At 42.1% G+C, this 11,650-nt stretch overlaps 1 protein-coding gene across 2 annotated transcripts in view; it reads left to right on the forward strand.

Annotated features, from left to right (window-relative positions):
* The window catches only part of LOC117405785 (cilia- and flagella-associated protein 47-like), a 178,965-nt gene that overhangs the window by 149,461 nt on the left and 17,854 nt on the right, over positions 1 to 11,650 (forward strand). For both annotated transcript variants that reach the window (XM_059030139.1, XM_059030140.1), the window contains exon 57: positions 1,890 to 1,985. In XM_059030139.1, coding sequence (XP_058886122.1) covers positions 1,890 to 1,985 — 96 coding nt within the window. The remainder of the gene's footprint in view (positions 1 to 1,889; positions 1,986 to 11,650) is intronic.

Consider the following 11,650-nt stretch of genomic DNA (forward strand, 5'->3'; position numbering starts at 1 on the left):
AACATGATCAGATTAATTGAAACCTTTCTTAAAGAGCTCCTAAAACTGACAGTGATCTCAAATTAAACATTGAGAGGGCACACAGATCGCTACCACCACGGCCAGCTGACCCAAATGCTCCGCCAAGATCAATTGTCTTGAAATTTCTTAATTTTCAAACAAAACAACAAATTCTTTTCAAGTCATGGGGCAAGAAGGAGCTCAGGTACCAAGGGAAACGAATCTCAACGCAGAAGGAAAGAATGCAGATATTAAAAAATAACTCAGAGAGCGAAACATTAAGTTCCAGTCTCCCTACTCTGCCAGATTGAAGGTGCTCCTGGACAGCGACATGAAAATATTCTACTCTGCTTGGGAAGCGATTGAAGGCCTACAACATCTGGGGATCTGTATAAATGCACACAGGTCCCATTGTCAGCAGTCCCATTGATGGGAGGGAAGAGGATGGGTGGCTCTGTGGGTAGATGGTCTCTGTTTATGTTTCAGGTTTGGAACAGAGTGCACCGAACTTACCATCTGCCCATGTTAATTTCTACACTAACAAGTATTGCCCATGTTAATGATTTTGTGCATTTGTCACTTGATGCAGGGTTTAGAAAATGGTCTCACTTAAATTTGTAATTTGAACACCAGTTATTACAGGGTAGTCAATTAAAATCTTTTGAACAATTAAGAACAGACTTTCAACTTCCTCAGACTGATTTTTTTCGATACCTACAACTTAGACACTATTTATTTAACCACAAAGATTGGGGGAAAGTAACGAATACTCCTTCACCTATTGAGCAATACTTTATTAAAATCTAGAAAGGGGAATATAGTGGACAGAAAAATAGCTGGTATGTAACAAGCCCTAACTTCTATGGTACGGAACAATACATATTGTATTAGAAGAAAATGGGAAGCCGAACTGCAACAGGAAATCACACTTAAAATGTGGAAAGGCCTATGCAGTGAGGCTCACAAAGTTACCAATGCAAATATATGGCAGGAATTTCAGTGGAAAGTTGTAAGTAGATATTTTAGGACCCCGCAGATAGTGACAAAGATTAACCCTGCTTTGCCTGGTGACTGTTCGAGGGGTTGTGGAGAGGTGGGTAACCACCTCCATATGTTATGGACCTGCCCCAAATTGGATAGGTTTTGGGAATCTATTTTCCAGACCATCAATAAGGTTTTGGGAGTAATCCTCCCTAGCAGTCCCCAGGTAGCAATACTGGGAGTAATACCTGAGATTGTGGAAGGTAGAAACCACATATACTTGCTCCAGATTTACAGAGAGATGGGCGCCGCTTACTGCTATCCTAGAATTATAATTAATTCATGCCTACTGTATACATGATTATGACATCTTCTGAGATTGCCTTTTATTGGAAAATATAAGGTTGAATATAAAATGAATGCGATACACTGACCAACCCTGTTTGTTATTTTAATTTTATTTCTGTTTGATATACCATTGATGAAGACTGCTATGGAATTTTAAGTACTTATTGTATATCAAAAGCCAATGTGATGGAAATGTAATGAATACTTTTTATGTATTTATTTTCATTGTATTGTATTTTTATTTTATTCTTTTGTTTTGCCTTGTCTTGAAAACAATAAAACAAATAAACACACAAATAAAAGTTGAAGAAAAAAAAAGATAGGGAGGAAAAGCCTCATAGTGTAGATTGCTTGATATATAGGAATGCTCGCATCAGTCCAGATATTCAAAAAATTACTGAGGTTAACTTAATCACAACAAAAGTACCATGACTAAGATGTTTTAAAAGGACTGAACCATTCACTTTAACTTTTGGTGTGCACATTTCTGTTGAAGCCTAATTCAGATTTTTCCATTATCTGTGACAATACACTGTGACAAAATGTTATTTCTTCATCAGATCAGGAACAGACCATGCACCGCCTTAGTACTTCTATTCTACGACAGTCAATCAGCAAGGAGTCTGCTTTCCGCCTCCCCCTGAAGCAAACACAAGGTAAAGTGTTCAATAATTAACCACAGCCCTAAGGTAGTGAAGGTCAGTGTTGTTAGAGATTTTAAGCATATTCGTAAATATTGTTAAATTAAATAATGCTTGGCTTTAATTTCGAAAGGTGTATCAACATTTTTAGTAGATATTTTTTGCAGCAGCACGTAGAGAGAAATCATCAGAGAAACTTGTTTAGAGATAAGAAAGAAATAAAAAAAAACTGTGAATCCAATGTATTTGACTTAATTATATTAGAACATTTATTCAGTCTCGTGTTTTAATATATATGTTTTTGCAACATTTATAAATATGTAGAAACAAGTAAATAATGTTTCATGAACAAAATAAATATCAGTTCGGTTTTCTTTTTATTATTAATGATAATAATGGAATGAGAACTATTTTATTTATAAATATTTATTGAGAAAATATCGAGGAGTTCGTTATAGCGAAAGGACAATAAAAAATGAACGATAAACTGTTGGAGTAAGTTAATGAGATGAGATTGTGACTAAAAGTAGAATTACTCTTACCTGTTCGTCTCATGTTTGCAGTATTCTACCTTTGCTTTATCCTATTCGTTAACAAATTAAAACGCAGTACAAAAGCAAGAATCCCGAATTGAAGCTGAACTTTTATTTAAAATCAATCTGTCATAAATCATTTCGAAGTGCACCAAATCTCAATCCAACATGCAAGAATCCCAAACTGAGCTTTTATTCCAAATCAACCTGACATGAAAAGTTAATCAGATCCTCAAGTTTTTGTTATTGTTGTTGTTGTTGTTGTTGTTGTTGTTGTTTTAATCAATTTTGCTTTGCCGCATGGTTGCAGAACAAGCCAGAAAACAGAATGCTTTTTGACACCCTATATTCACGACACAGATATGTCTGCATTACTCACTTTTTCAAACGATCAATATAGTTTCCAGCTTTGTTGCAACATGATATACAGACGTGCTCAAATTTGTTGGTACCCTTACAGCTCATTGAAATAATGCTTCATTCCTCCTGAAAAGTGATGAAATTAAAAGCTATTTTATCATTTATACTTGCATGCCTTTGGTATGTCATAGAATAAAGCAAAGAAGCTGTGAAAAGAGATGAATTATTGCTTATTCTACAAAGATATTCTAAAATGGCCTGGACACATTTGTTGGTACCCCTTAGAAAAGATAATAAATAATTGGATTATAGTGATATTTCTAATTAATTAACTAATTAGTTTATTTAATTAGTATCACACATGTCTCCAATCTTGTAATCAGTCATTCAGCCTATTTAAATGGAGAAAAGTAGTCACTGTGCTGTTTGGTATCATTGTGTGCACCACACTGAACATGGGCCAGAGAAAGCAAAGGAGAGAGTTGTCTGAGGAGATCAGAAAGAAAATAATAGACAAGCATGGTAAAGGTAAAGGCTACAAGACCATTTCCAAGCAGCTTGATGTTCCTGTGACAACAGTTGCAAATATTATTAAGAAGTTTAAGGTCCATGGAACTGTAGCCAACCTCCCTGGGCATGGCCGCAAGAGGAAAATCGACCCCAGATTGAAGAGAAGGATAGTGCGAATGGTTGAAAAAGAACCAAGGATAACTGCCAAAGAGATACAAGCTGAACTCCAAGGTGAAGGTACGTCAGTTTCTGATCGCACCATCCGTCGCTTTTTGAGCTAAAGTGGGCTCCATGGAAGAAGACCCAGGAGGACTCCACTTTTGACAGAAAAACATAAAAAAGCCAGACTGGAATTTGCTAAAATGCATATTGACAAGCCACAATCCTTCTGGGAGAATGTCCTTTGGACAGATGAGTCAAAACTGGAGCTTTTTGGCAAGTCACATCAGCTCTATGTTCACAGATGAAAAAATGAAGCTTTCAAAGAAAAGAACACCATACCTACAGTGAAACATGGAGGAGGCTTGGTTATGTTTTGGGGCTGCTTTGCTGCGCCTGGCACAGGGTGCCTTGAATCTGTGCAGGGCACAATGAAATCTCAAGACTATCAAGGCATTCTGGAGCAAAACGTACTGCCCAGTGTCAGAAAGCTCTGTCTCAGTGACAAGTCTTGGGTCCTCCAACAGGATAATGACCCAAAACACACAGCTAAAAGCACCCAAGAATGGATAAGAACAAAACATTGGACTATTCTGAAGTGGCCTTCTATGAGTCCTGATCTGAATCCTATTGAACATCTATGGACAGAGCTGAAACTTGCAGTCTGGAGAAGGCACCCATCAAACCTGAGACAGCTGGAGCAGTTTGCTCAGGAAGAGTGGGCCAAACTACCTGTTAACAGGTGCAGAAGTCTCATTGAGAGCTACAGAAAACGTTTGATTGCAGTGATTGCCTCTAAAGGTGCAACAAAATATTAGGTTAGAGGTCCCATCATTTTTGTCCGTGCCATTTTCATTTGTTTTATTATTTACAATATTATGTTGAATAAAAAATCAAAAGCAAAGTCTGATTTCTATTAAATATGGAATAAACAATAGTGGATGCCAATTACTTTTGTCAGTTTCAAGTTATTTCAGAGAAAATTGTGCATTCTTCGTTTTTTGTGGAGGGGTACCAACAAATTTGAGCACGTCTGTATGTTGTTTGTTTTTTTGGGGTCCAGGGGCCAGGTTTGTTATAGCCGAAGGTTCGTTATAATGAAAGCCATTATAGCGATGGTGTACTGTATATATACTAAATATAGTGCTGGAATAAAAAGAGATACATTTTTATGGTTTCCGAAGTACTTTATAATGTTCCCCAGTGTTCTGAAAAAAGGATACCAATTCCAAGATGATACTTTAAAAAATAGATTTGTTGTGAATTTTTATAGGAAAAGAGTCAAATGCAGCAAGTTCCTTAAAGGGTTAAAGTGTTTGAGGTAAATACGTTTGTGCTAAAGTATTATTAACATGACCAATCCAAATGTCAGACCCAAACTTTGTTTCCTCCTAGACCTGCTTTAAATTCCCTTTAGTCTTTGTTAACATGTTACCTTAATCTTCCCTCACTATTGTTTTCAAGCCTTTCCTATCCTTTTTAGTGTCTGCTCTCTGCTTGTTAGCCCTGCTGTCTCTCACCAGCCCATCCGAATTAGAACACACTGTAGAAACCATGAATGCTTGTGTAATCCCATTTCATTACCATTTATCTTCCTTACTGGAGCATGGCATTGTTGTGCTCTGCTTAGTGTTGGATGATGATAATTAAGCAGGACCCCTGAAGTGGGGCCAAATCAATTAACGTTTTAGCTGGAGGAAAATATTTATGGAAATAAACCAAGCAAATGTGAAAGAATATGTTAACCTAGGGAGTAGGCAACATTGACCCTTCCAGTCCAAATCTTTGTTTCAACTGTGTTCTTTATTATTAAAGTGAACCAATTAAAGCATCTGACCTGGTCGGAAAGTGCTTAATTATTTAAATATACCCAGTAAGCCTTCAGTGAAATTACCCGACAGGACTGGAACTGCTTTATTGAATACATGTAAAAGTTACCCCAAATGCCCTCTGTTAATTGCATAACCTCCTCTTCTCCCTCAAACTATAAAGTAAATCAAATTCTAGTTCTGGTTTAACATAAAAGTAAAATGAACACTGTGATTTATTAGTAATGAAAATTGTGACATTCAACATGTTTTTATCAAGTTATTTAGATATTATTTAATAATTGTTGTTTTCCAGAGGCACTGTGTAAATCTCATACATATCAGAAATATTACAGTGATGACTGAAGATTGGAATGAGTTATATTTTCAGTAACAAGTCAGGTTGTGGAAGTATATTGATTTTCTGAAGCTATTACTGCATTCGTTTTGAGAGATTACCAAGAAAATGCACTTTGAAAATAGCTGTAATATCATTTTGTCTTTATTTATATGGCAATAAGTTGTGTTTTATTACTGCCATTTCAATAACTATTATGATTTTGGTTACTTTGTTTGATTTTTTTTGTTGTTGTTTTTTGTGACTGCGATTGTGTAAATCCCTGTAAAAACCGTATAACAGACACCGTGCTACTTCAACTGCTAACATCTCATAAACCATTTTCAATGTTAGCATACTCTCAGGGAAAATCTAACAGTCCCCTTCACTTTGACCTGTGACACGCTGAGACATTGGCTTCATACTCTGTGATTCACTAATTCAAACCTCCCAGGGACAACATTTCCTATCTCAGGTACTATGTAAAGTATGACTTCATATTAGCAGAGTATGCTAAATGTGTTTTGACAGCCATGCTTTGACCGCTGACCTAATATGACTTTAACTTTTCTGGGGTATGGAGACACTTTTATGGAAACACTTTTTTGTCATTGTCTAATTTTTGGTACACAGCTGTATTCTATGACTTTCTCAATTCCGTTCCATTCTGAGCGTTGTCCAGTAAAACCATTTCTCTGCCACACTGTTTTAACTATTTTTTTCACATATATTTATTTTCATTATACTTTGTTTACAAGCTGTTCCCACCAGATATGTAATCCTCCTTACATTCTCCCACCAGGGTATTTTTTTGTGTTAAAATAAATAAATAAATACTTTTCCCCCAAAGCTACTGTATAACAGAGCTGACATATGTCATTTATATCCACATGCTGTTTTAATTACTAGCAGGAAAATGCCTTTTTGCCAGATCGATATTTATTACAAAATAGATTCCAAACCTAACATTTCTGAGTTTGATTCTGCCTTTTTTATAAGGTATAAAGTTCCTTATAAAGTATGTGATGATTGTTAATTTTACTCTGAAAGGAATGTGCATCTTCTAGCTCTAAACTATAAGCTCTAAATCTAACTACCATCTAACTAAGGCAACACAATAGATATAAATTTGCTAGACCTCCAAACCTACACACATTATATTACCTGGATTATTTTCTTTGCACTTTTTCCCCTAATAGATATGGTGGTCCTTTGGTAATGAGAACAAATATCATGCTACCTTAAAAGATTTTTGAAAGCATTACTCTCCATGAAAGATGCCATAGCATAATATGGAGTGTTATAGAAGTAGCTAAAGAAAATCCAATGCATTTTTTATTAAAAGTAAATACATAAATATTTTGGTTACTACCCACCAGGAAAGCTCACTGCCCATTCCACCAGGGGCATGGCAACTTTGTGGGCTTTATTCCAGAGGGCATATGTCAAGGACATTTGCAATGCAGCGGTGTGGGCTACTCCCCCATACCTTTACTAGGTTCTACATGTCGTGGATCCTCAAAACCCTGGCTTTGGAACTACAGTATTAAGGACAGCTTCTCAGTCAACCCTTACAATGTTTTAGCCTTAGCTACTTGTTACTGGGGTTCTGTATGATAACACACAAGGCGGCCTCTTGGCGTTCTGCAATCTTGCCTTGCAACGGCTTTGGTAAGGCTTTGGTACACTTACCCATGCGGCAATGGTTACATTTAGTATTTGAAAGGGACTGTTAAGTTATTCTCATAACTCTGGTTCCCTGAAATAGAAATGTAACCATTAACCTTCAAGGTCACTGCATCCATGATTGCAGCAGGCTTGAAGGAAAGTTGTTTAAATCCATAACAGTCAAAGTAACAACCAATCAAGAGAAAAAAACTCATTTTAAAAAAGTTATTCCTGTCCACAACAGTTTAATAACAAGACTGTTGTCCGTGGCTTATATTTTAACTGTGTTAAGGAACATTATAGTGTCCTGTGGCAATGTGCCCCGTCCCTGTGTGCATTTGTGTGTTGCGTGCGTGTGTTAATGTTGGTGTATAGTCATTGGTACACGGGATATAAACGGGTCTGTGTTTCACGTGTATTTAAAAAGTGTATATTTGTATTTAGGCACGGGATTGCACATCACGCACGTGCATTTAAAATATAATATGTGAGCACGGGGTTGCACAGAATTAATTCACGTGCTGGGATTCAAGTGAATAATTAATTAGTAATTGAATCCCAGCACAACAGTATATATAGAGACACGTAGCACTCAGTCGGGGTTGTTAGGTGTTCAGTGAGTGGAGAACGGGATTGGAGACGGAGGTAATAATAAGAAGAAGAATAGTTAAGTGTTTTCACTCACCGTGTTTGTTTGTCTCCGTGCACCGTTTGTCTGTGTAGTCCGTTTTGTTTGTCTATTTATTTTGGCGTGTAGTGCCGTGTCCCGTGTTTTTGTGTTTCAAACCTTTTATTTTCTGTTTATTAAATGCTGAGCGCGATCACGCGCCCAGCTTATACCAAACCACATCTCTCTGTTTATTGTGTTCCTGATTCTGGTCTGACGCCACCCACTCCGGCAGTCTTTGTGACACGTGGTGTCATCGTGGGATAATAGCGCCTCCAAGCGTCAGACCAGGAGGGGGGGTTTTGTGAAAAAAAAAAAAAAAAAAAAAAAATGTTGGATTACAAAAAAAATATATATATAAATAAATAAAATGGGATGGAAGGAGGATAAAGAGGTGAAGGACAGGGAGGAGGAGTGCCGCCTAAGGGCCAGACATCCACGGCGATCTAACAAGCCAACGCCGGGGTGCCTCCTCTGCGACCAGGATCATCTGTTCGCCAACTGTCCCTTCCGCAGTTATGAGGAGGAGCCTGAGCGTCCACAGTCCAAGTGGGAGGAGCCTGAGCGTCCACAGCCCAAGTGGGAGGAGCCTGAGCGTCCACAGCCCAAGTGGGAGGAGCCTGAGCGTCCACAGCCCAAGTGGGAGGAGCCTGAGCGTCCACAGCCCAAGTGGGAGGAGCCTGAGCATCCACAGCCCAAGTGGGAGGAGCCTGAGCGTCCTACGCCCGAGTGGGAGGAGCCCGAGCGTCCTACGCCTGAGTGGGAGGAGCCCGAGCGTCCTACGTCTGAGTGGGAGGAGCCCGAACGTCCTACGCCTGAGTGGGAGGAGCCCGAACGTCCTACGCCTGAGTGGGAGGAGCCCGAACGTCCTACGCCTGAGTGGGGGGAGCCCGAACGTCCACAGCCCAAGAGGGGGGAGTCGGTGCGTCCACAGCCCAAAAGGGAGGAGTCGGTGCGTCCACAGCCCAAAAGGGAGGAGTCGGTGCGTCCACAGCCCAAAAGGGAGGAGTCGGTGCGTCCACAGCCCAAAGAGAGGAAAGTCGGGGCTTCCATAACCCTAGGAACCAAGCTGCCAGCAGAGGGAGAATGCCTGCTGGTCCCACCTCCACCAGCAGAGGAAGAATGCCTGCTGGTTTCCCCTTCCGAGGCAGAGCCGCACCAGTCCCCTGCAAGAGAGGCAGAGCAGCACCAGTCCCCTGAAAAAGGGGGAGACGACATGCTGCTCCCACCTCCGTCGCCAGGAGACTACACGCTGCTCCCACCTTCACCGGCAGGAGCAGAGCAGCCGGAGCTGTCTCTGCCTCCGCCACCTCCACCGGCAGGAGCAGAGCAGCAGGAGCTGCCTCTGCCTCCGCCACCTCCACCGGCAGGAGCAGAGCAGCAGGAGCTGCCTCTGCCTCCGCCATGTCCACCAGCAGAGGGTGAATGCCTGCTGGGTCCCTGTCGACCAGCAGAGGGTGAATGCCTGCTGGTATCACTTCCCCCACCAGCAGAGGATGAATGCCTGCTGGTATCACTTCCCCCACCAGCAGAGGATGAATGCCTGCTGGTATCACTTTCCCCACCATCACGAGGAGAGGAGCGGGAGCTGCCTCTGCCTCCATCACCATCAGGGGGAGAGAAGCAGGAGCTGCCTCTCCCTTCACCAGAAAGACCAGGGCGTGAAGCTGGCGGCCCTCCGCAGCCCTTGCATAGGCTGCTGAGGGAAGCATGGGTAAGAATCGCCTGGTCGCAGAGGCCGAGAAGAGGGCCAACACCCGCATCCCGGCTAGTCCTGACTCCCTGCCACGCTTCACCCTCGCCTGGGGCTGCCAGCCGTGCCGCATTGCTTGGGGCTGCTAGTTGCTCCGCATCGCAGCAGGAAGTACTGTGGCCGGAACCCCACCAAGGGGAGTTGTCGGCCACGAAGAAAGTGGGGGAGGTCAGGAGACCTGCTCCCACTGCAGCAGTTTCGCTGCCGGAGATCGTGGGGGAGGTCCGGAGACCTGCTCCCACTGCAGCAGTTTCGCTGCCGGAGATCGTGGGGGAGGTCCGGAGACCTGCTCCCACTGCAGCAGTTTAGCTGCCGGAGATCGTGGGGGAGGTCCGGAGACCTGCTCCCACTGCAGCTTCTTCGCTGCCGGCAGTACTGTGGTCGGAGCCCCACCAAAGGGAGCTACCGGCTACAAAGAAGGGGGACGAGGTCTGGAGACCACTTTCCCCAGCAGCAGTTTCGCTGCAGGAGTTCTTGTGGCCGGAGCCCCACAGGAGGGAGCTGCCGGCTACAAAGAAGGGGGAGGTCGGGGGACCACCTGCCCCCGCAGCTTTTTCGCTGCAGGACGGGACCAACAGGCTGTCAGCCGTGCCACTACCGGCAGGGGTGCTGACAGCATGGCCAGCCATGGGCCCACTGAAGCCTCCCTTCCCAGCCCGAGACTTTGTCCTGGACTGCTGGATTTTTAAGGGGGGAGGTGGCCGTTGAGGCCATGTGTGCTGCGCACAAGGGGGGGTATATGTGGCAATGTGCCCCGTCCCTGTGTGCATTTGTGTGTTGCGTGCGTGTGTTAATGTTGGTGTATAGTCATTGGTACACGGGATATAAACGGGTCTGTGTTTCACGTGTATTTAAAAAGTGTATATTTGTATTTAGGCACGGGATTGCACATCACGCACGTGCATTTAAAATATAATATGTGAGCACGGGGTTGCACAGAATTAATTCACGTGCTGGGATTCAAGTGAATAATTAATTAGTAATTGAATCCCAGCACAACAGTATATATAGAGACACGTAGCACTCAGTCGGGGTTGTTAGGTGTTCAGTGAGTGGAGAACGGGATTGGAGACGGAGGTAATAATAAGAAGAAGAATAGTTAAGTGTTTTCACTCACCGTGTTTGTTTGTCTCCGTGCACCGTTTGTCTGTGTAGTCCGTTTTGTTTGTCTATTTATTTTGGCGTGTAGTGCCGTGTCCTGTTTTGTATTCCGTTGTTCAAACCTTTTATTTGTTAATAAACGCTGAGTGCAGCCATTGCACTCAGCTCATCACAACCACCGTCTCTTTGTTTGAATTCCTGTCTGGTCTGACGCCACCCACTCTGGCCGTCTTTGTGACATGTCCACATTTTGTTTTAATTGAAGCGATGACTGGCACTTGCTTACAATCTGCCCAGCATTACTGAATACCTGCTCACTAGGGGCTGGCGTTGTTGGGATGCTTAATACTTATTATTATTAATTTCTCAGCAGACACCCTTATCCAGGGCGACTTACAATTGTTACAAGATATCACATTATTTTTACATTATTTTTACATACAATTACATTATTTTTTACACATTTATTTTTACGTACAATTACCCATTTATACAGTTGGGTTTTTACTGGAGCAATCTAGGCAAAGTACCTTGCTCAAGGGTACAGCAGCAGCGTCCCCCACCTGGGATTGAACCCACGACCCTCCGGTCAGGAGTCCAGAGCCCTAACCACTACTCCACACTGCTGCCCCGTATGACCAAAGATACCATTTTTACTTTCTTCATTTTTACTTAGGGGTAGTTTTACTTAGGGGCAGACAAATAAATGCAGATTTTGTTTGAAGTTTTGTAGGGTGCCATCTCATTAAATGGTCACGCAGATTAGTTGTGTTACCGGAGTATC

Source organism: Acipenser ruthenus, chromosome 9 (assembly GCF_902713425.1).
Source record: "Acipenser ruthenus chromosome 9, fAciRut3.2 maternal haplotype, whole genome shotgun sequence".
Lineage (NCBI taxonomy): Eukaryota > Metazoa > Chordata > Actinopteri > Acipenseriformes > Acipenseridae > Acipenser > Acipenser ruthenus.